This window comes from Borostomias antarcticus (assembly GCF_949987555.1).
Source record: "Borostomias antarcticus genome assembly, chromosome: 8".
NCBI lineage: Eukaryota > Metazoa > Chordata > Actinopteri > Stomiiformes > Stomiidae > Borostomias > Borostomias antarcticus.
In genome coordinates, this window is record NC_140241.1 from 7,322,705 (window position 1) to 7,347,378 (window position 24,674).

Here is a 24,674-nt window from a genome sequence, read left to right on the forward strand (position 1 = left end):
ACAGTATCACCCTGAGGCCAGATAAGTGAGCATAAGGAATTCATATGCAAATATGGACAATGTTATCAAAGGACTAGGACAATGACCAGGACAATGTTAACAATTAGGATGCAGCTTGGCCTGCTGGACTAGAAACCATCTGGTTTATCTGATACTGTTTATAAACATGTCTAGGGTCTGTCTCTCTGGCCTACTGGAGAGATTAGAACCCCAAAGGCGGTGTGATAGATGATCTTTAGCTAGTTATCCATTAGCATCCTGGCTCCACGACAAGGCCCCCCCTCTCAGAGCTGCTCTCCAGCCCACAGTCGCCTGTCGGTTTCCTCCCTCCCTGTCTCTCTGACAGCCTGCTCGGTCTGCAGCTCATCCTCAGATGCTTGTCGCACAGACACCCACATGTCTGAGGAGAATATCAAGTGCTTTCTCACCCAACCTGTAAGCCACCCACGCCTGAGTATCACTGGGTGCTGTGATCCGGTCGGAAGTCGTGGTTACAATAATAACACATAGAGGTGTGTGTGTGTGAGTGTGGGAGGTGGCATGGCTCCTGTCTGCCATATGGCAAAACCATCTGCGCCTTTTCCGCCCAGGCGTAAAAAAGTTAGAGAGGCAGCAGGATGTTAGCCAAGAGTGTCCCAAACAGGCTACCGTAGTGACCCTTCCCAGTCCTCTTATAGAAGGGATCACTGATCCCCAATGACATAACTGCACCCTGGAATGTCCTGGTCATTTGTCCAGTCACGCCCGATCAATGACTACCTGTTTAGTGGCGGACAACTGACCACGTGACCATAAAAGCGGGATTCTCAGAGCTGTCCACAAGACACCAGAGAGGAATCTCACACACAAGCATACAGTTTCACACAAAGGACCGGCTGTTCCCTGGGATTTGTCTAGCTGTTACTTGAGTCAAGTGTGTGTGTAGGAGTTGAGGTGACGTTGTGTTGAGCGTGTTGATAACAACACCATATGTTTTGCTCTCTCAGTTTCCTTCTGCTCTCTCTCCACGCACCCACCTGCCTCTCTCGGCCCTGGGGAGGGGGGGGGGGGGGGGGAGGGCTATGTTTCCACTGATACGGTTTCTTTTCAAGACGGCATTTTTAAAAACGAAAAGCGATCTCCGTCCACACGAGCATTATAGCACCGTTTCGGAAATATTCTCTGTCCGTACTAGGGCGCCGTGACAGTGCATATCACGTCCGTTCACACACACTGGGCACGCGCGTGCCAGTATAAACAGGAAGCAGATTGTCTCCTCTGCTGTCTAGCTGGCTAGCTAACATCCGTTCATGGGTTTGACAAGCTTCTACAGCTAGGCAGTATACTGTATTAGCTAGCAAGCTAGCTCTCCAGCAATCCAGCAGATTATGTCCTGAATAGTCCTAACTAGATTCCTCTCAGACAGAGCCTCGGAGAACGGAACGTTCCACGTCCCCTCATGCCATTGCGGCTTGGCATGACCTACAAAGACCCACTGCTCTCCATGGGGATCTGTGCTCCATGCATACCCAGCTTTGTGCAGTGGACTTCCCAGCCCTGCAGGCTGCTCTGGGGCTGGACTGGGGGGGGGGGGGGGGTAGTGGGGGAGGGGAGGGAGGCAGAGAAGGTAGGTGGGGGGGGGGGGGGTAGTGGGGGAGGGGAGGGAGGCAGAGAAGGTAGGTGGGGGCGGGGCCTGGCTTGAGACGAGAGAGGAGGGTGTAGGAGGGCGGGGGGATAGTGCGGCACGGTGCACGATGTGCTTTATAGGAGGGTGTGGGCTCAAGTGGTTAGGGGAAGTCCCGTGTGGTTTTGAGACAACCCCTTGTTCATGTCCCAGTGCCTACACACACACACACACACACACACACACACACACGAGAATCCATGGAACGCTTAAGCCTGAATGAAAGGATCGCCGCCCCTGCCTACTTAATATTCATGAGCAAGCATCTCGTATCTGCGACGCTATCTCCCCTGGCAACACAGACTCCGCCCCTCTTCTTTTGTACCGGCACATCTGAGGGGCCATCTGTGTTGAGACCCCTAATCCTACTCACCACACACACACCATGTGGAGAGGGTCTATACTGTGTGTGTCTTTGTGTTGTGTGCGCATACATGCATTTGTCTGTTTCTTTGAAGAAAGGGTACAAATTAGTAAACAAAGAAAACTGAAACAGTTTTGTATAATTACTTAGTGCGTTTGTTAAATTTACATCATAAACAATCAATCATCATTCCTCCAATATTTATGAACAAAACACCTATTCACAGACACGAACATGATCAAAAAAAATATGAACTGACAGCTAAATTCCTTCAACTTTATGTAAATTGTTACATTCAGATTAGCAGTTGACCATTGTGAGTGAACATCAAAGAGGTAAATACATCACATCAAAGTTGTGTCCCATCAAAATTGTTTGCAATTATGACTGTAGGATGATTCCAGCTGGTGTCTGTCAGAGCACAGAGGTCAGCAGGTGTCAGTCAGACCCCTGAGGACCACATCAAAGATGGAGGAATACAGCGGAGAGCGTTTGCTCGTCACAGGCTGTTCGTGAGAGAGAGTGCTCGTTCTCCCCGTGACTGCTTGTGGTTCCTCCACAGAGAAGCCATGCAGCCTACGGAGAAATGCTAAACAGGTTTCACTGTGGTGCATATCATATCACTGTCCTAAGATAACCTCTACAGTACAGACTAATCTAATTCCTAAAGCAGCACTAAGCCAGTGGGGTGTGCTTGCTTGTGTATTAAAGTCACACAGAACATTTGCTCTTGCAGCTGCAGTTCTTTCTCATTAATCCCAGTCTCAACCCACGGTCACCATCTTTGCTTCCAGAATATTAATGATTTGTTGTCTATTCATTTTATGCTACTTAAGTTCTCAATAGAACAAAACGCCTCTCCAGGTTCTGGAAGCTTTGGTCCTCGAACGGTTCTGGGCGTAGCTTGTTTGTTGACGTCAGAACTCACCTGACCTCGTCTCACCCCCTCAGTGACAGCAAGCCTCGCCACGGGATGCTGGTACTGGCAGTTCACTCTGAGTCTGTCACCCAGAAATGCGATGGACTCCCTGGGGTTAGGAATATGTGTGTGTGTGTGTGTACGGGAAAGAAGTTGCTTTCAGCTTATAGCACCAGCACTGAATTATAAGTAAGCCAACAATTTGTGGTGGTCTAGTGAGAATAACTGAGAGAGCTCAGGGCGGCTGTGGCTCAGTGGTAGAGCGGGTCGTCCAATGATCGTAGGGTCGTCGGTTTGAATCCCGCCTCCTCCTGTCCATATGTCGAGGTGTCCTTGGGAAAGACACTGAACCCCAAATTGCTCCCAATGAGGCACCTTGCATGGCAGCTGCCGCCATTGGTGTGTGAACGGGTGAATGAGAGGCCATTGTAAAGCGCTTTGGATAAAAGGTGTCCTTGGGAAAGACACTGAACCCCAAATTGCTCCCAATGAGGCACCTTGCATGGCAGCTGCCGCCATTGGTGTGTGAACGGGTGAATGAGAGGCCATTGTAAAGCGCTTTGGATAAAAGCGCTATATAAGTGCAGTCCATTTACCAGCTCATTTTAGTATGAGCTATTTTCACCATACACAGTATCGGCTCTTGTTGTTGACAGTGTGACCAGATGGGTCAGAGGCAGTAGCCTAGCTAAGACTGCATGGCAGAAAACATTTCTGATTCTGATGTGTAGCTTAGAGTGAGTGGCAAGCGTTCTGCCTCTGATTTGTGGTGATGGTGAATGTTGAAACAAGTGATCTGAACGTTGGACTACTCAGACGCTGTGCTGGGAAGCCAAGTATTGTAGGTGTACCTCCCAGCTATTGATTATTGATTACTTCTTTAACTTTACAGTTTGCAGTGTATTTTGTATTTGCACTGTTTTTTTGTACTGCATTTGCACTGTCATGTTTTTGCACTGTCCTGTCCTGCACCCTGTCCGATGTCGTCTGCAACAGTGTATGCCTTAACCCTAGTCAAATTCCTAGTATGTGTGTACCACATACATAACCAATAAAACATATCTTGAATCTAACTGATCAATTAAGTGCCAAAGTGGAGCCATAACCAGATGACTCAGCAGCCCGAGTAACGGAAATGTTTCCTACCCTGTTTGTAATCCAAACTGACTAAGTGACGTTATTCTGTTACAACCGTCAGCTTTTTGACTAAGAGGGGTCGCAGAGTTCAAGGCACATCAACCGGCTTAATGACTCAAACTAATATGTTCACTCTACAGTGTGCAAACAGGCTATTCATTGTGCAACAATTCTCTGGGCCTGTTCATCACCGTAGTGGCAGCATATACATCTCAGATCATGGAAAAGAAACACCTTCATTAGTCATCTTTGGCCAAGCAGAGAAAATGAGACCCGAAGGAAGGATTTAATTAAAGTTGTATTATTTAAGTAAAAAAGACATTGTGGACAAAGATACCAGACACAAGGTTTGTGTACACCCTGGAACAGAAAGACCTTGGTTTTGCATTGCTTCATGTTTCACTAGTAAAAGGGCTCAGACTGAATATTACACAAGTCTGCTCAGCTTGATTCCAATTGACTTGATTCCAATGAAAACCTTGTAATATTAAAGTGGCAATCTCAAACTTTTCATTTTTGGCGACACCTTGGGTAATAGCAGGTGTGTTTTGGACTGAATTTCCCAGTGAACAAAGCTTAGTCAAGCCGCTAGATTCTAGCGTTTTCATATTGTTAGCCGTCTGTGACATAAATCTAGCTTGTGTTATATTTGCCTGTTGGGAATAATTAACGTTGCCTTCCCTTGTCTAGCGTTCAGTGGTCTTAAGGTGTGTAACATAACGAGCCTAGGTTGGCTAGATTGTGTGGTTGGCTAATTACATTGTCGTCAAGTGCATTTAAAAAACACATCAACTGATAGAATTTTAATATTGCTATGTGCATGAATTAAAACATGTTGACAGTGTTGTCTTGGTTAGTTAGCTTTATTCACCTGTGTAATGTTTTACAATACTAGCTACCTACCTACCGTAGCTACGCCAGGAACATAACATTATTCTACTTTGTTGTTACTTGTAAACCATACAATTAGATGATAATGGTCTTCTATCAACCACACAAATTTGATAGAATACCACAACTTAAAATGTCTGTTCTTCTTTGTGCAGGAAACAAGGTTTGAGGGGGAATGTTTGTAAGATTGATTGCTAGACTTAAGACTTGCTAGCAACGTGAGCAGAGCCTCAGTTCTGTCTATCCTCTCTGGCAGACCAACCACTGCTGCTTGACCTAAAACACATCACTACCCGTGCACCGCTTAGGATTGTTTTTATGCTGGAATGATCGTGCAGGCATCAGGCTCTTAAAACTGTTATAACTTCAAATGGTAGGCTTTCATGAATGGGTGGTGAGCTGAATCACTATTGTGTTACCTCCATCACTGATAGATAGTAGCGAAACTGACATTTATATTAAAAGGTTTGAGATTGTCACTTTAACATTAGAGGCATATGCCACTGTAACATTATATATACAACATTATATATACTGTACATACTAGAGGCACAGAGTAGTAACATGGTGTAGGTTAGTAATACATTAATTCCTATTGAGATGAAGAAATACCAAGGCCAAATAAAGCAAGAACATAGAATGTTGGCTTATAAAACATATTGCTCCAAAGGCAAATGTTACCTGGCACCTGCTTAAACATTATGTAGTGCAGCAAACACAGGATAGAAACTTCAATGGCCATTTGAGTCATATAAAAAATATCAACAAATATCAATAATACACATATTTATACAATACACAGGCACAAGGCACAAACATACAAAAATATTTAGTCAGTTAAGTGTCCGTTTAGTATCACTTAATCAAGTAATTCAAAGAGTAAAATTCAGGTTAGTGATGTGAAGCTACCCTATAGGCAGCTTTATGTGCATTAGTCTTAAAGGTGTGATTTGTCAAAACAAAAAATAACAGTAAAATTTAACACAGTTCTAGTGCCAGCTGTAGAATGCTGTAGCTAACACAGAACTGTGTCCAGTGTGTTGACACTTCCAACAGTAGTGCTTCGCAGGGCTTTTAGAGAGCTGTGACTGGCCCACAGAAAGCCCTCCTCACCCCCTCCCTCCTCTTCAGAGCGCACAGATCTGAAAGGGTTCAAGTACAGCGCTAACGCTGGAGGGTGAACTTGTGCAGAGCGATCATCTTCTTAGTAGTTTCCTTCTGTCTGCTCCAACCAGATCTGTCAACCCTGAGTGAGGGATAGAGGCTTAGGGAAGGGGCAAGACACAGAACTGGAACCAGGCTCCAGTTTGCTTGCGTCAGCACAGAGTCCCGCCTTCCTCAGAGTCCCTGAGTGAGTAGGGGAATGTCTATCTCTATGCCAGACATTCGGGAGCGGGTGGAGTAATGGTGGCCGGCGTAGCTGGAGGCGTAGCCCTGTGAGGGGGCGTAGGTCTGGGAAGGAGCGTAGCTGTACGCCTGGTTCCCCCCTACCTCAGAGCCATAGCCGTCAGGGGCAGAGATCTGGGACAGGTAGACCTGGGGCTGGGCTGGGGGGGCCATGGTCTGGGGGTAGGCCTGCGCAGCCACGTAAGGCTGGGCATCGATGACCGTGGGGGCGTAGCCCTGCTGGGGGAAGAGCATCTGGGGACCGTAGACCGGGGAGGGGGGGTACCCATTGGCAGTGAGGGGCTGGGTGGACAGGGAGGTGGGCATGGTGGGTAACGGCAGCCAGAAGGGAGAAGGCAGCTTCTTACACATGCAGTACCACATGAACATCAGCAGGGCGGCGAGCATCAGTCCGCCGGAGCAGCCGATGGACACGTAGACCGCAAAGCCGTCAGAGAATATCCGATCATACTTTATGTTCATCTCCTTGGTGCGGAACAGGAACCACACCGAGGGCGCCAAGGCAATAGCTCCGCCCAGGAACAGGAACATCCCCGCCACTAGGTGGCAGCCTGCGCTGTTGACCAGACAGCGGCTTGTTTTGATGTCTGGCTCAGGCTTGTCAGAACAGCAGCAGGTCTTACACATCCCAGCCATACTCAGAACCAGGGCCAGGGAGCCGAACAGCAGGCCTGTTGGCAGGCAGAACTGGAGCAGTCTCAGATCAAGCTGGTCCACTTTGCCATACCACTGTGACGAATGGAACAAAGGACATTTATTAGTTAAATCCCAAATTACACTAACCCAAGTGTTTTTTTTGGACATTGAAGACAAAATAATACGGTCTTATGTAATATGCCCTTGTACCTCAGAGTCGTAGAAGTAACAGCCAGAGTAGCCATCTTGTTTCACACATTTGGCCCACAGTCCGTCGTACACACTGACGTTCTTGGCGTTCTTGTTGAAGGTGACCAGTCTGGTCACACGCCACTGTGGAATCAGCGCCGCTACGGCAATGCCACCCACCGAAAGTATGGCGATGATGAAGGAGAAGGCGTTGGTGGCGTGGATGTCCCGGCACGACATGGCTGCCGGTGACAGGAACTGAAGTCACACGTGATCAATACTGAACTGTTTCTGTGGAGGCAGGGAGAGAGCATGAGAGGGAAACAGGAACCAATCATACATTCACTATAACCCACAGTTATTACTGTATAATATATTGCATCAATCTATGAACCTGCCCATTTATATTTTGAGTCATAATAATGGTTAAATATTTAGATAATGGGCAATGGTACTAATCTGATTAATGGCAATAATCTGACCTTTGACAACTCAGCACCATTATAAACCTGCACAATGTTTTAAAACAAATGACCCCAATACCAGTAAGAAACCAACCCCCACACTTCTATTCATGGTATTACAGTGTAGTTGTCCCAATATCTGTACCCCTGAAACAATGCTCCCATTTCATTGGCTGCCAGAGGATTGTGTGGATGACTGAGCCTATTAAGTACTATAGAAGAAGCTACTCGAACATGGACTGTTCATCAGAACAATAGACAATAGGATGTGTGGTCTAGTTATGCTCATTAACAGTAGCCTGATATCAGACACAATTGTCAACTCGTTACACTCCGTTGAGAGCGTCTGGACCCAGGCTACATCAACAGCTCTCTCCCAATGCAACGCAGTCTGTAATCACGTCATAGGCCCTGGCTAGATGCATTTAATCTTAATAACTAGCCCGTTAACATGTGTTTTTCGTGGCAAGCGTTGATGTCCCAAAACAAAACTGCAGTTTGCTAAACTACTGTAGCTACTAAACCTAGGCTATATGTGAGGCAGTAACGTATTAGCTCACTAGGTAACGTTAGCTAGCTAGCCAGGCTTGCTGCTAGCTCGGTTCCAGTCGTGATGGATGTGTAATCGCATGTTTATGTTTTTTAATATAGTCAATTAACAACTGTGAAGACAAAACCAGTAACGTTAGGTTTGAAAGCCTGGTCCTAGTACATTTACAAGCTAGCTATGTAGCGCAGCTACAGTAAGTTAGCTAGCTCCTAGCTAATACACGCCTCTGTCAACAACCTGTTGCTGCGCTTCGATTTTTGATTCGAGATGTGGAGCTTAGAAACATTTGTAAACTGGTTACAACTCAAATTGTTCCTTTATGCATAGGTTTTGAACTTCATACCTTTGACTCATGCGATCGTATCGTCCTAGAAGGACGAAATGGGTGCCATCTCCAGGTTGTAGCTGAGTTTTCCAGTTTCCCAGTTTCCCGTTCTTGAGTTATATGCGCGTTCCCGAAGCGCGACTGACGACACTTGCGCGTTCACCTAACATTAACGGACTGCGTCTACTCTACTCTTTATTGTGTACATTATGCATTTGATCATCTTTTTTTTTTTTGTATATTGCAGGAAGATGTTCAAATTCACATGATATATAAATCTGCTGGACAGGAGGGATTAGCTGACTTCCTCCCTAATGGTAAGATGCTGTCAAGGTCTGGTCCTGTAGCCTATCTATGAGATTAGTATTGAATGAGTCAATCTTAAAACAGAAATTGAATACTAATTGAATGAGTTGGCATTTTAATAAAATTGAATTGCATGTCATTCTGATTTAAGGCAAGACTATTTGATGTGTGACGTGATGTTTATTTGATGTGTGCATCGTTCACTCGGTGATGCTGGAAATGAAGTGCATGCACCTCAGTGTCCTTTCGAGTTAAAATAAAGGTTTGAATTGAATTGAAAAGGTGTTCTGATTAGTCATGCTCACATCTGTATGGCTACTTTTGAGTATGTAGTGTTATAACTGTCTTTTGCATGTTCACCAGGAGAGCTCCCAGAACCGCCCTTCCCTAGCCCACCATTTCCTGGGTCAAAGGTGGTTCATAGGAGGAGAAAAAGACAGGTGCGTTACTAACTTACTTACTTACTAACTACTCCACCCGTAGTCACAATGACTAACAGGAGAGTAATAATAAATTTGTTAAGTACAGTAAGAGGAGGAATGCAGAGAGATGAGTCAGTATCGGTCAGTGTGTGTTTGTGTGTGTGTGTGTGTGTGTGTGTGAGAGAGAGAGGGAGAGAGATCACAAGGAATGCTGTGTTTGGTGTTAAAGTCTGCTATGTTGTTCTCCCCTTCTTCTGCTCTGTTTATTCCTGGAGGTAGAAATGGATGTGCATGTGCTCCGCTCCATTTCTTCTCCCACACGCAATCTCCCCCCCCCCCCCCCTTCCTCTCTCTTCCTCTTCCTCATGAAATATTCACCAGTCACAGGAGTGGAGGGGAGGGTGGGCCGGGGGGGGGGGGGGGCCGGGTGCCTCCTCCCCGCCTGCCGACCGAGAGACTCATGCGGTCGTGTCTTCAGCCGCCTGTCTCCTCCTCCTCAGACTCTTGCTGCTGTGCTTTACTGGAATGTAGAGAGACAGAGACCTGACGCGGCTACATCCTGCCATATATCCCCTGCATATTATTTATGGCTATACGATACGTTTCGTATCAGACCTCACATACAGTATAATGTTTTTTCTCTCAAGCGCATTGTCTACATGTCTGCGTGTCTACAAGTCTGCGTGCGTGGGTTTCCATCTGTGTTCGAGCCATTGAAGGTGACTGACCGCTGTGTTGCTCTTGTAGGCCCCGCGGATGACCCGCAGTGTTGAAGACGAGACCAAATACATTGAGCTGATGGTGATCAATGACCACCTGATGGTGAGCAACTAGCCTGCATGCTGGTCGCTCTCGTTCTGGGGAGGTCAGCCTTGAGCTTGCTTCGCCCCGTAGTGCGTATGTCAGCAAATAATATAGCATGCTGAAAAATATATGATATGATGACATGTTAATATCATAATTCACTCTCTCCTGCTCTCCAGTATAAGAAACACCGCCTCTCTGTCGGCCAGACGAATAACTATGCTAAGTCAGTGGTCAACATGGCTGACATGGTAAGTAAAATGTATTGATCCTCTTCTTGGAAAGCACGTTTGACACACACTTCCAGATATTGGCATCGACAGCTATTCCCTGATTTCCTGTTTGACCTTTCTTACTCTCACTACTCAAAACCTTTCATAATCTCTGGCAGTGACCAGCAGGGCGGTCCTGCATCTCGGAGGACATGTGTTTCAGCTCAACAGTAGTATTCCAGCAGTGCAAGGGCAGAAACTACAGTCTGGTGTTGTCGGCAGCTTCCGCTGTCTGCTGGGCTCCTGAAATCTGATAGGCTGGTTAGAGAGCAACAGGGTCACTGCTGTAAGCGGATCAGCTGGTGGACTAGGAAAAGAGTCTTGTCTGTTTTTGTGCCCTTGAGAATTAGTGATCATATGAAGCGGATGCTATTTGGGAGGACACATCGATCTCTATACCGGAACACGTCTGTCTATCTTCCTCCCCATTGGTTGTCCTGCTGCCACACACAGTTGAATAGAGAAGACCAGGGCGGCGTTTCCCAGAGCCATCGTAAGATACATCGGAAGCTCTCCCTCTAGGTGGCGCATCATTTCCCAGAGCCTTCTTAGGATAAGGTATACCTTGGCTAAGGAGGCTCTGGGAAACGGCTCTTCCCAAGGTACATCATAAATCAAGCTTACGATGTACCTTCTGAAGTACAGAAGGTAAATAAAGTTAAGGGTTACCTTACCCAAGGGATACTTTCTTAAGGGCGGTCTGAAGCAATCGTAAGCTGTCCCTTAGCGATGCGCTCCGTTCATCCTGTTGTAATTTTAGCCCAAAATTATACTTTTAAAAAGGAGAGTTGCAATATAGCGCACATCTATCTACCCTACCTGCGTGATTTATATCATTAGTATACAATAAACTTTTTGAACATTAATGATGAAAAAAATGTTTTTGTAGCCTGTATAACACATCACAGGAATGTTGTGTTTTAAATTTTTATTGAGCAAAATAAAATATAGGTACTATCTATAGCCTAATCTAATCCAATCTGTGAACAACAACAATATTTTCTTATGTAAAGGGGCAATTTGATGACATGGCTTTTCTGGCTGTCTGTATATAGCTACTGTAGGATACGGACAGATATCCTGGTGAATTGATTAATCCAATGAGGCCTTCTAGCCCCATAGTAGGGTAGACACAGGTAAATAATAAAGGTCCCCTTCTATTTAGTGTGTCACAGCCAACTCATGCTTCGTGTACATGGCTGCATTACAACAATATTGTATTTAATTCATGAGTAGCGTATCCTGTCATGTTGGAAATTTCGAAATGCCTATCAACATTTCCCATATCTGACAGGAGGCGCAACCCATGAATTGAACATAACATAATGGGTGGTACATAGGTCATCCTGAGGAGTTCGCTCTATATAGCAACCTTTCACAACACTGGCTGAACGAAATCAGTCACCCATTTAGCCATCATCATCATCATTAGCTATCATCATTATCAATTTTTTCTTGGGCTTTCAAGAAGTCCCGGACTAGGTTTATATGTCCCATTAAATACTCTTTATTTTATATTTTGTAGACTATAATGTATGAATTGGATCACAAGGTCTCGCCTTGACTCTTAAATAGATTAGCAGATGTGCTTTAGTAGCTTCCTTTTTGTTAATATTAGATTGGGGTAAAATCAAAATGCTTATGAGAACACTTGAAAACGTCAACAACAAGGGACAGCTCCGCTAACAATGTACCTTACGATGTATCTTAAGACGCCCACTAAGGGATAGTCTGGGAAACACTCAAAGGAAAAACCCTTCGCCAAGGTATACCTTAAGACGCGTCGTAAACGCGGCCCAGAAGAGTCCAACAGTACCATCCACTTGTTAAGTTAATTTTCTTGAAATATTATACAAACAGACAAGCCTGTAAACAGATGACAGAGACCCATTTTCCCTTCTCCTTTGCCGGTCACCTTTCTCTGTTTCTTCTCTGTCCGTGTGTGGACAGTAGCCACCCCTCCATCTCCCCTCTGTCCATCTATCTCTGCACTCTGACCGGCATTCAGCTACGCCTACGCCTGTCCTCAGCGTTCGGCCAGGGAGCTTAGATTTCCCATTAAAACAAACATGACCTTTTGCGGTGGCGTTCGTGTCCTCCCCCCTCCCCCCCCCCCCCCTCTCTCTCTCTCTTCCGTCCATCTACTGTATCTCTGCTCTCGGAGGGTTCTGCGTTCATCTGGACCAATCAGGCTGCCCTTCTCTGTAGTGTTTGGCCAGGGAGCTTTGTAGTTTTCCATCCACTGAAAACCAACAGTACGTCTCGCAGTGTCGGTCGTCCCCACGGTGTGCTTGAGAAAACTAATATCGTCTGTTGAATCCGCCCAGGGCTATAACACTCCACAAACTGATTAGAATCGCAGACAAACTATTAGACCTTCGTTGTTATGACGAGCCCCACCAAAATATTGATGATGTAATCAGTCTTTAATATCAGTAAAATAAATATAGAGCTGTGAGGCCTTGTAGGACCTTCTCCCAGTCGGACATGGCTGTATGATGTGCCGTGTGACTGATGCACGTGTCATCTTCCCAACAGATCTTCAAGGAGCAGCTGAACACTCGCATCGTGCTAGTTGCTATGGAAACCTGGGCGGCTGACAACAGGTTCAACATCGACGATGACCCAATGGTGACACTGAGGGAGTTCATGAAATACAGACGAGATTTCATCAAGGAGAAGTGTGACTCTGTGCACCTCTTCTCGTAAGTGTGTGTCTGTGTGTGTGTGTGTGTGTGTGTTTACAGACTGTAGAAAAAGAGGAAGTTACCTTTGCAGGGCTTTTGTTTTTGACTTCTCTCCTCTCTTTTGATTAGTGGGAATCGTTTCCATAGCAGCTGGGGAGGAGCTTCCTATATGGGAGGTGTCTGCTCCCTGACCAAAGGGGGAGGAGTCAACGAGGTAGGCCCTCATCCACACTGACTCCACCCCCCTCTCAGTTCCTAAACCTTCACCAGTTCACACCTGTCTGTCATGTCACCTCTGCCTCTGCCTCAGTATGGGAAGACCGATGAGATGGCCATAACCCTCGCCCAGTCTCTCGGACAGAACATTGGCATCTTCTCTGACAAGAAGAGGATCCTCAATGGTACAGCCATCAACGCCTCACACACATGCACAAGCAGACACACACACACACACACACAGAAACACACACACTGTTGCCGTACAGTGACAAGATTTGCTGTGTAATTTCCCACAGGCGAGTGCAAGTGCGATGATCGCTGGTCTGGCTGTATCATGGATGATGTTGGGTAAGTCTCTACTAAATTCCCACCATTAGTTCCTGGTCCCTACAGCAGCAGAACCCCATCTCCTGCAACACAGCCAATGTTCCACACGTCTCTCTCTCTCATATGCGTCTCTGTGTCTATGTGATGTCTTGTGTGTGTTGTTGCTGCCGGTCAAAAAACCCTTTGGATTGTGACAACAACATGATTGATGATAGCATAACGACCCCTCAGAGAAAGAGCATCACCACTCTGGTCATGCTAGGAAGCACAGCCCTTAGATTCCAACCACTCATAGGATTTTAACCACTAACACTAACAGCGCTTTTAACCGTCATCCTAACTCACACTAACCCTAAGAACAAAACAGATAATGTACTTTTTTCCTCTCAAGCATGGCTATTTAATAATGACCCCAAAAAAAGCCTTCAAGAAACTAAAGCTGTTTTCAATTTTAATGTATATCAGTGATTTCACCACTAGATGGCGCTGTAGAATGTGGTATATTACAGGCCCGAGCCATCCCAGTTCTGTGTATTTGTAACCAGGGAGTATATGGACTCTACCACTACTAGCCAGTGGAGAGATGACTGTCCCATGTCCAGGGCTTAGCCAACGTTATAGTCCTCTGACCTACTGACCAAAGAGCTGTCTTGCTTTCCGTTTGATGATTTTATTTTGTCCCTAGCCAGATACAATATACACTATCCTGTTATACTGTAGGTCATGTTCTATGTCTTGTTCTGTACTGTTAAGCAATGTTTTCCTTTCAAAATGTGCGTATAGGTGTGTTTGTGTGTGCACATCTACATTTATGTGCAGTTGTGCTTTGCAGTGTGCCTGTATGTATATGCGTGTGTGTGTGTGTGTGTGTGTGTGTGTGTTTATCCCTCTTCTTAAATACCTCTTACATTTCCTTTCAATCCCAAATGGGACAGCAGGTGAGCAGATGCTTGGCTGGAACGCTGCCCGTGCGGTTTGAACCAATCAGCTGCCTGGAGGGGTTGTCAGTCATCACAACCTTTCGCATTCCATCCAATAGCATTACTGCCTCAGGAGCCAAATGTCCTTATTCAAAATATATGAAAAAATACAGCCTTAGGCCCCGTGTCCACATAGCGCCTTTTTCTGTCAGAAAACCTCTGGGGAGAGCTACGCCCCAGCGCCCTGCAGCGCCTCTTTCCTGCTGCGCTTGGACTGGTTATTTTGTTTCTATGACAATAGAATTCAGCATCATCAACCGGCGTTGTATAGGCTACAAGTGTTTCTTTGCCTTTTATTAGCCATCTTTTATTACTATTACTATATTTCTATATGACTTATTATCCTATAGAATATCGTTATCTAGCCTATTATTTATTTAGCACAAACAACCGGCTTGCCGTAGCACTTGCCTGAAAAGAGCGGCGGTGACGTTACCAGCGCCTTTCTGAGAAGGTGAGATGTTTTCAACTTCCGAGCGCTCGGAGCGGCCGCCAAAAAAAGCCAGAGCGCTCGAAAAATAGAGGCCGGGCTCAGCGCCTTTCTCCAGGCGGCCGCCAGCGCTCTCTCATCATTGAAAACAATTGAAAAAGGGCGCAGGCGCTCAGGGAAAAGCGCTATGTGGACACGGGCCCTAATGCATCTGATACAAAAGCGCTGTATTTTTATTTATTTATTTTTATTCATTTTGTGTATACTTTCATAATGTATTTGATGTATTTGTTTTGGGCTGATATCACTTGCTGAGCACTTTACACCAACAGATTGCTCTATGTGTATGATTCTGGAGGGGCGGATCTCTTCCCCCGTGTGCTTTGACACATCATGTCTTCCTCCATCTTAAACCGATTGATACAGTCTGCAATGTCATTCTCATCCTAGAGGAATATTCCTCTACCACATATTTCCAAACACTAGACCCCCCCTGGTCCCTGTGATGATTGGGGTTACTATACCTCCGTAACCCACCACACTATGAGGTCATCGGGTCACATGTTAGAGGACAGAAGTGACCTCGTCCCCTGTGCATGGCCCTAGCGCTTCCCAGACTCCCTCTCTCTGACCAGAAGTCAATGGTATTTCAGACACTCGTATTCAATGAGCAGACCTTTGCCACGCCCATTGATAGACCCTTTTGTTTTCTCTCAGCGCCTGCATGTCTGATCTACTAATCTTTAACTACTGGAAAAGGGTTCTTTCTACAGGGGTGTGTTTACTTACTGGACTCTGTGTGTGTGTGTGGGTGTATGTGTGTGTGTGGGGGGGTGAACTGTACCTGTACATTTGTGTGTCCATGTATGTTTGTGTGTGTGTGTGTGTGTGTGTGTGTGTGTGTGTGTGTGTATGTGTGTATGCGGGCTCTAAATCCTAATTTTTGACCATATCTCTTGACTCTTATCAGTTCTGAGTAAACCTGAACCAAGTGTTCAACTGGTTGAACGCAACCTCTTTAATAGAGAATAATTGAAGTCTACCTAGAAATACATTTTTATAATAAGAAAGGAGAAATGGAAGCCTATTTTAAGCCATAGTATAGTATGTGAAATATGAATCACTGAAGCACGCTGTTTTGTTTTCTTGCATTATAGAACCCTTATAAATTCTTCACAGTTACCCCTGTTGTATTGGCTCTAAGATCAGTCTTAAATAAACAAATAAAGACAGATTTCAGGACCCACCACTCTCCCTACACCTGCATTGTAATTCTGCATTGTGTTTCTAGTGCTAGCGCTGATTAGCCTCACGCTAACAGAGCCACTCATCTGTTATGCGTTTTGCTGTGTAATTAGCATTAACGATGCAATTGAGGACAATAACGAGTCTCAGTACTGTTTGCAGAGACAATATGGGGTTTGGAGACGATGGCTTACATAGACATGAAAGAAACACCATACTTGTAACACAAGAGCTGTGATTGAGGATCAGCCACCCCCACCCTCCTCACACACACACACACACACACACAAACACACACACACACACACACACACACACACACACACACACACACACACACACACACACACACACACACAGCCCTATCCACACCCAAATTGGCCTCTAACATTGAGTGGTCCAAGTGTTCCATCAAAACGTGCCTCACTTTGATTCTATGTCAGCAACAAAAGAGAAAATGCTGCACATTCATTGCAATCAGAATTTCATTTAGACGCTGTTAGACTGGATTCTGTCAGCTTAGTCTCTAAATGGCTTGATTTAATGATTTACTGACATTACAGAAGATACAATTTTATAATAGAACTGACAAATATGAATTGTATTTTTGATATTGTTGACATTATTCTTTGTAGATTTGTTTACGGAGCAACAAGTGTGTATCTCCATACAAACTCTATACAGAGATGAAGGCCGCAGGTCTTAGTCAGGCAATGCTCTGAAGCTGGACAGTCCTCATCCTGTCCTGTATGTTCTTGTCTCTATTACTGACTGTTGCCAGCAACAGGTAAAAATGTGTGTGTGTGTGTGTGTGTGTGTGTGTGTGTGTGTGTGTGTGTGTGTGTGTGTGTGAGTGTATATGCCAGAAAGGGGGTGGGGGGATTGCATCTGTTTCCTGTTATGTTCATGATTATAATCAGGTTATTATTAAAAGTGTAAATGATGTGAAAACAGCGTCTTCCCACCAGTACATGCATGGTTTCCCTGGCTGAGCTGAGCTGTTTCCAGTGTAACTGCGTAATGCTGTGGCTCTGTTGAACAGCTTCTACCTGCCAAAGAGGTTCTCGGACTGCAACGTGGAAGAGTACCACAACTTCCTCAACAGTGGTGGAGGAGCCTGTCTGTTCAACAAGCCCCAGAAGGTAGGCTACAACACACACATAATGAAGGGATTGAAATTGTAGCGTGTAGAGAAACTAACAGCCAGCTGACTGATACTACTTACACACACACACACACACACACACACACACACACACACACACACACACACACACACACACACACACACACACACACACACACACAGGTATGAAGGCCAGAACATAATGTGACTCTGGTCTGAGTCACAGTGAGCTAAAACCCTCAAATATACAGACAGAGGAGAACACATCACACACACGCACACATACACACACACAAACGCACGCACGCATACACATTAACATATGTTCACACATACACACACACACACACTCACTCACTCACTCACTCACTCACTCACTCACTCACTCACTCACTCACTCACTCACTCACTCACTCACTCACTCACTCACATTTCCTTGACCAGCCCCTAACAGAGTCCAACCTCCCCTCTTTCTCTCTAGCTGCTGGACCCCCCAGAGTGTGGGAACGGCTTTGTGGAACCAGGGGAGGAGTGTGACTGTGGAAGCCCAGTGGTGAGTACAGTAGCTCAGAAATACAGTAACATCTGAAATACAGTATCTCTGTAGTGAGAAGGCTAATAATACTCTAAAGTTGTAGTGAGTGAATGTGTGTGTGTGTGTGTGTATAAAACATGTGAGTCTTTCTGTCTCGTAGGAGTGCCAGAAGGAGGGAGAGAACTGTTGTAAGAAGTGCACCCTCACCCAGGGGTCCAAGTGTAGCGACGGACTCTGCTGCAATAACTGTCAGGTACTGTTCACACACACACACACACACACACACACACACACACACACACACACACACACACACACACAGATACACACACACACACACACACACACACTCTCTCTCTGTTTGACCTGTTTTGTATGGTGTGTGGGCAGATGGAGTTCATGGGCGTGGTGTGCAGAGAGGCAGTGAACGACTGTGATATCCCTGAGAACTGCACAGGCAACTCCAGCCAGGTGAGGGCGCTCCTCTTATAAACCTCACAACCTGTACAGTAACGCCGTGAGAGGTCACGACGGGACATCGATTATATTCCTAAAAGTCTGCTTCTTTATTTGCAGTGCCCCCCAAATGTGCATAAGATGGATGGCTACACCTGCGAGAAGGACCAGGTGAGAGCTGTGTAGGATGGACAGGACCACAACCTCCTCAGGTGGAAGATCCACCAGTGAGATGACAGTGTTCATAGTCATAACCTCTCTCTCTCTCTCTCTCTCTCTCTCTCTCTCTCTGTGGGCCATCTGTCTCTTCAAAGGGGCGCTGCTTCAAAGGAAGGTGCAAAACCAAAGACAGGCAGTGCAAATACATTTGGGGGGAGAGTGAGTGAAAACCTAATTTTCTTTCTTCACGATCTTTATCAACAAAGTTGACCGGTTGGATCGGACCGTTGGTCCGCCTGTCTGACGTTATGGTCAGGAGATTAACGAACAGCTGTGTTATCACCAATCCCTCAGAGGCCACGGCTGCTGATAAGTTCTGCTATGAGAAGCTCAACATCGAGGGGACGGAGAAGGGCAACTGTGGGAAGGACAAGGACACGTGGATCCAGTGTAACAAGCAGTAAGGAGTCTTAATGCCGTCCGAGTGACTTGGACCATTCGTTAATCACTGAACACAAAGACACACTGCCTTGGCATGCCCAGACTCTTCCTAGTATCTGAACCACAGCAGCCCGGGGACTCTTGAGGTTGATATTGATGTCCGTGAGTCTTCTTTAGCACACTCTAACCGCTGTGTGACCGCTGTGTTTCAGAGACGTGCATTGTGGGTATCTGCTGTGCTCCAACATCTCGCCGGCACCACGACTGGGTGAGCTACAGGGAGGGCTGACGTCCTTCTCCGTGGCCCAGCACAGCGCGTCGCTCGACTGCAGGTAGCCTTCACACACACACGCGCACACACACACACACACACACACACACACACACACACACACACACACACACACACACACACACACACACACATATACACACACAACACTTGGCCTTCAGCCCTGTGTGACTCAACAGTCATCAATCTCTTATTCATCCAGCTCTTTCTTATTTCCTGTGGGCTATGAATATATTTTCATACACTGAATAATGAATGAACTAAATAAATAAATACTCACGCATACACACGTCACATCACACAATATCTGTGGAGAGAGACTCTTATGATATTGTGATTTTTTTACATTTTCCTGTGACCCAATTGTACCCATTTCAATTATACAACTTCAATGAAATTGTAGGGGGACGTTTGCCTGGAAATTCAAACATGAAGGCAGTTCTAGTCTGTAGCCGTCCTCTGTCGCCACGTCTCCATATCTATGTCCTTCTTCTTCTGCTCTCCCTCCTCGTTTCTTCAGCTCACAACAGCCCAGATGTTCCCTCTAACCCCATTCTGACATTCAGTACGTCTCACACCGCCACACAGCGGACTCCTAAGGGTGGTTTCCTGCGGCACGTGTTGAGCTTAGTCCTCCTTAGTCAAGAAGCGTGGCCTACATCTGGGTTTCTGTGTTATAACTCCTGAGGCGTGGCCTAGGGAAGCCCTTCCACCTCCGGTGTCTGTGTTCTAACTCCTGAGGCGTGGCCTAGGGAAGCCCTTCCACCTCCGGTGTCTGTGTTCTAACTCCTGAGGCGTGGCCTAGGGAAGCCCCTCCCCCTGGTGTCTGTGTCATAACTCCCGTCTGTGTGGTTGCGGCGGCAGCGGCGGTCACGTGATGATCGACGGGGACAGCGACCTGGGCTACGTGGAGGACGGGACGGCCTGTGGGACAGACAGGATCTGCTTGGACCACAGGTGTCTGTCCATCCAGCAGTTCAACTTCAGCACCTGCCCGGGGACCACCGACAAGACCATCTGCTCGGGACACGGGGTGCGCACACACACACACACACACACACACACGTCTGCACGCACACACACACACACACCTGTGCGCACGCACATGGACGCATGTGCACAGACACACGCACACATACGTGCACAGATACACACACTCACTCACACGCACACACACACACGTGCCGATTCACACAGACACAACAAACAGCTACTGTGAGATTCCATATCTGAGTGTGTGTGTGTGTGTGTTTCAGGTGTGCAGTAACGAGCTGAAGTGTGTGTGTCACCTGGGCTGGGCGGGTGAGGACTGTAACGCCACGTCTCCTCTCAGCTACCTGGTGGTGGGACCCACCGCCTCGGCCTCAGGTTGGACCCGGACCCCTCACTCCCTCTCCCCTCTCCCTCCAACCCTCTCTCCATCTTTGACTCCACCTCTCTCTCTTTTTCTCTCTCTCTCTCTTTCACCCCTTTTTACTCTTCTTACCCCACTCTCTTCTGTCCCTCTCTCAACCCACCAACACAGATCCCGTGGTGTTCAGTCAGACACGTCCAGCTTTATATTTTCTTCACAAACCGTTGATGGTCTTTCTGTTTGAGCCATCCTGTTAACACTATCCCCCTTTAAAAAAACGTTTTTCCCTAAACAGAATACCCAAAGTGAGCACTGCTCACTCATAATTTAGGCTACAGTCGTGATCTTGATGTCATTTCAAAGGTGACACTTTCTGGTTTTCCCCCCCATAGATTGATTGTATGAGTTTCTCACACAGAGTAAAAGAGGCTAGAATGGAGGACTTCATTTCCGCCTGGCTCAAAGATCTCTAAACTGATCAATGCCTATTGCTCAAAGTTAGATACTTCAACAGACACAACTGACCCACAGCTAGAGCCCTCATCCTGCTGTGGTCAAAATGTTATCATAAAACGATACAAATTGAATAATTTACACACTGATTTATGAAGTTATGTCCAGCCGTTTTTGTTAGGTGTCCATTTGGAGATCCCAAAAGGATACTTGGTTCCAAATCCACTATACTTATCATAAAAGGCTTACAACTTTTGAGCCCCTTCACAGTACAAACATAATATTGGTATCTATTGAAAGCTAACCCTGAGGTTTTTTATATACTATTTAGATTATATGCAAGTCATTTTGACATATAATGACAGAAGAATAAACCCATAGAAGTCTCTGTGTTTCCTATTCCGCCTAAAGGATTTTCATAGAAAAAGCTTGAACAAAGAGTTTGGCTTGCATTTTTATTTTTCAAAGTTGTCAAATAGCAAAACTGAATCACACACAAACCATTTCCACGTTTTGTTGATGGTGCAGTCATTGTAGTCGTCCCAGGGGGGCAGCAGCAGCGATTTACAGGACTGAAGAATCACACACAAACTACAAGTTCTGCTGATCATGCCAGTCATTGTAGCAGTCCCGGGCGGCCATCAGGCACAAAGACACATCGCAGGTGCTGCAACCTATGGGCGTCCTCTGATGACATAGCGCACCTCCGCCGACCTGTGGTACCGTCTGTGGCAAAGTACCGGGGTCTGTCTGAGGCACCTGGAGGAGCGAGGTGGGGGGGCGGGCTGCTGTGGGGCTGTGGAGGGAGACCCAGCTGCTGCGAGTTCCTCCACGAGGGTTTCCCAGAATGCCTTTTGGGTCATGGCTTTCTCTCCCGCTGCACTGGCTGAACCCTTGTAGAGGATGAAGGCATTGGCGATGCAGATGTCCACAAAGTGGTAAAAAGTGATCGATGCCACTTTTTTGTTTTGAGGAGGATGGTGTAGTACCCAATAAGGACGTCGGAAAGGTTCACTCCACCCATGTTCCTGGATAGACAACAAAAATAAAATGGGAAATGTTATTGAAATTTGCATCGAGACAAGATATAAATATTAAATTGTTGAATTCAATAAGGTGACATTCTGAAAACAGTACATACCTGTTGTAGTCCTTGATGGCAGGTGGAACAGGAATGTCAGTCAAGGTCCACTGTCCGTCCCGACCCCTGTCTCTCCTCTGGGCGGTCTCCTCCCCATGGGCCTTGTGGAGGGTGGAGCACATCACCACGGCTCTTGAGTCCTTCCACTGAACGGACATCAGGGGTCCATCTCTGATCCAGTGCATCACATGAGGGGTCCATCTCTGATCCAGCGCATCACATGAGGGGTCCATCTCTGATCCAGCGCATCACATGAGGGGTCCATCTCTGATCGAGCGCATCACATGAGGGGTCCATCTCTGATCCAGCGCATCACATGAGGGGTCCATCTCTGATCGAGCACATCACATGAGGGGTCCATCTCTGATCCAGCGCATCGTGCCATGGGGAGACTGCTTCTTCAACCCCCCCAGATTTATTTTTGGAGAAACCTATTTGGTTTGTGTGAATGGTCCCACATGCCCAGATTTTCTTGGCCAGCAAGTCATGGAACAGAGTGGGACTGGTATAACATTTGTCAACAGTTTATAACCAGTCCCTAGAACCTGTGTTGAGACAAGCTGCATCACTGTGTCATAGCTGAGCCCTTTCCCCGTTCCAAAACCTATTTTCCCCTCATACACAAAGAAGTCCCACGTATATCCATTTGTTGAATCCGCCAGCACAAAAAGCTTGTTGCCCCATTTCACTGGTTTGTTTTGCATGCTTTGTTTCAGTCCAATCTTGGCTTTGGACGCCACCATTCTTTCATCAATGGCAATGTTTTGTTGGGGATGGTAGTTGGCATGACACAGCCTGTCTTATGTCCTCGTACTGTACATGGGCTTTATCTTGAACAGGGGTCATAATCTGCTGTGCCTTTTTCCCTATTATTAGCAACCTCCTCCCTAGGGTCACTGATATGCATTGAGGTCGATAAGAGTTTACATTTACGTCCTGAAATCACACTGCTAGGGTATTGTAAACTATACAGTTTATATCTCCTCTAATAATCTGATGGCCGGAACTTGCAAGAAGCCCATGTAGATGAGTATATGAATACATCTCCTGTAACAACGGTTCTACGTATATCATCACATTCCACAAGGGATTCGACCAATGAACTGTCAATATTATGCTGTAATGAGTGAACATGGTTTTACCCCGTGAACAAATGTTTATTTCCCACTTTCGCTCTGATTCTGTTACATGTTTATCAACATTTTACGTGGTAGTTGTATATTTTGGATCAAACAACCTGGATACTTTCATTGTCTGAACTCTTACCATGTTAGAAAACCACATACCATATTAGAAAACCACATGCTTTTGGATTATGATGCGTGTGTCCATAGCAGCAAGGCATTGAACATAAGTGCTACCAAACTTGCTGACGTTCGCTCATTCGGTGCTTATGTTGCAAATTAAACTATTGTAACTGCGGTGAATAATGGATTCCTGACATTTTAAGCTTTCAAATGATGTATTGAATCACCATATTGCTCAAAGATTTGATGCCTAAGAATGATATTGAAAACACCGGAAGTGGACGCTTTGACAAACTGTACTGTATATGATACACGGCATGCTAACGCTGCATATATGTATGTAACTTTTCACTAAACCATGCATGTCATTCTTTTTGTTTGTCATTATTTTCACGCTCATTCTTTGTCGACAGGCTCATGTCATTGATGGAGTGACGTTGAGGTCAGATTTGAGTTCCTTTTTGTTGTGTGTGTCCTGTCTGTGATGCCCTTTCCTGTTACTCCACTCTCCTCTCCCTGTGTCAACTCTACCCAGTGTTCAGAACATTGATTTGAATCTTGTTGAGTTTTGGTTGGATTACCTATTAAAGGTGATATAGATTACATTTTTATGTAGACAAATCATAAAAATAAAAAAAGCTTTTAGAAAGGTGCAAAATAAAAGTACCCCCCCCACCAAAAAAAAAGGTTATGAATTTATCATTTTAAAAATGTTGACAGGTCTGAACTCTGAAATGAATGTTGTGTTTATCTGTCTGAGGTTTGGTTCCCATCTGTAACAAGCCAGTAGTATTATGAGATTGGTACAGCACCATGCGATATCTCTGTATCTGGAGCGATCAGGAGTAGTAATAATACTATTGGCTCACAAGCCTTGTTAGAGTTGCTACTTAAAAAAAATGTCTACATAAAAATATTATATCACCTTTAAATATATATATGTCATTTATATACACAATGTGTGTTAAACCACTGACTGCAAATGTAAGTGAACATAACTTTGTAGAGTGAACTAAATACAGTTTTAGTTTTGTTTGCTCCCCTCTCTCCTCTCTCAGACCTGCCTATCCTGAGTGCTGTGGTTCTTGTGTGATTTCTGATGAAGTGTATTCTTTTAACTTTAGCACTTCAACATAGGCACAGCCTCCCAATTGCTCTTGACACACAAATGTATTTGATGATGTTAACATTAACATCATTAAAAACATACATGCCCTCTCTCTCCCTCCCTTC

The 24,674-nt window shown here is 45.7% G+C and overlaps 2 protein-coding genes across 2 annotated transcripts in view; one reads left to right on the plus strand and one right to left on the minus strand.

The window, feature by feature from the left end:
- adam22 (ADAM metallopeptidase domain 22) overlaps positions 1-24,674 on the plus strand; it is a gene marked incomplete at both ends in the record, with an annotated part of 58,955 nt that overhangs the window by 28,281 nt on the left and 6,000 nt on the right. The window contains 18 exons of the mRNA XM_084442423.1: positions 8,793-8,862; positions 9,215-9,291; positions 10,021-10,095; positions 10,257-10,328; positions 12,888-13,054; positions 13,166-13,250; positions 13,347-13,437; positions 13,552-13,603; positions 17,280-17,379; positions 17,845-17,916; positions 18,059-18,151; positions 18,289-18,369; positions 18,475-18,525; positions 18,669-18,732; positions 18,868-18,973; positions 19,167-19,286; positions 20,111-20,279; positions 20,503-20,614. Of these exons, the coding sequence (XP_084298549.1) occupies positions 8,793-8,862; positions 9,215-9,291; positions 10,021-10,095; positions 10,257-10,328; positions 12,888-13,054; positions 13,166-13,250; positions 13,347-13,437; positions 13,552-13,603; positions 17,280-17,379; positions 17,845-17,916; positions 18,059-18,151; positions 18,289-18,369; positions 18,475-18,525; positions 18,669-18,732; positions 18,868-18,973; positions 19,167-19,286; positions 20,111-20,279; positions 20,503-20,614 (1,657 nt within the window). The remainder of the gene's footprint in view (positions 1-8,792; positions 8,863-9,214; positions 9,292-10,020; positions 10,096-10,256; positions 10,329-12,887; positions 13,055-13,165; positions 13,251-13,346; positions 13,438-13,551; positions 13,604-17,279; positions 17,380-17,844; positions 17,917-18,058; positions 18,152-18,288; positions 18,370-18,474; positions 18,526-18,668; positions 18,733-18,867; positions 18,974-19,166; positions 19,287-20,110; positions 20,280-20,502; positions 20,615-24,674) is intronic.
- cldn12 (claudin 12) lies at positions 4,503-8,678 on the minus strand. The gene is made up of 3 exons (XM_084442635.1): positions 8,564-8,678; positions 7,228-7,497; positions 4,503-7,110 (listed from the first exon to the last, which is right to left on the minus strand). The coding sequence occupies exons 2-3, from the start codon at positions 7,444-7,446 to the stop codon at positions 6,313-6,315; spliced, it is 1,017 nt and encodes a 338-aa protein (XP_084298761.1). The 5' UTR covers positions 7,447-7,497; positions 8,564-8,678; the 3' UTR covers positions 4,503-6,312.

What these genes read in the sequence shown, in the direction of transcription:
- cldn12 (XM_084442635.1), bottom strand. Translation starts at nt 7,446, where the DNA reads ATGTCGTGCCGGGACATCCACGCCACCAACGCCTTCTCCTTCATCATC. An exon ending in GTTACTTCTACGACTCTGAG is followed by an intron (nt 7,111 to 7,227) that starts GTACAAGGGCAT and finishes CATTCGTCACAG; the next exon opens with TGGTATGGCAAAGTGGACCA.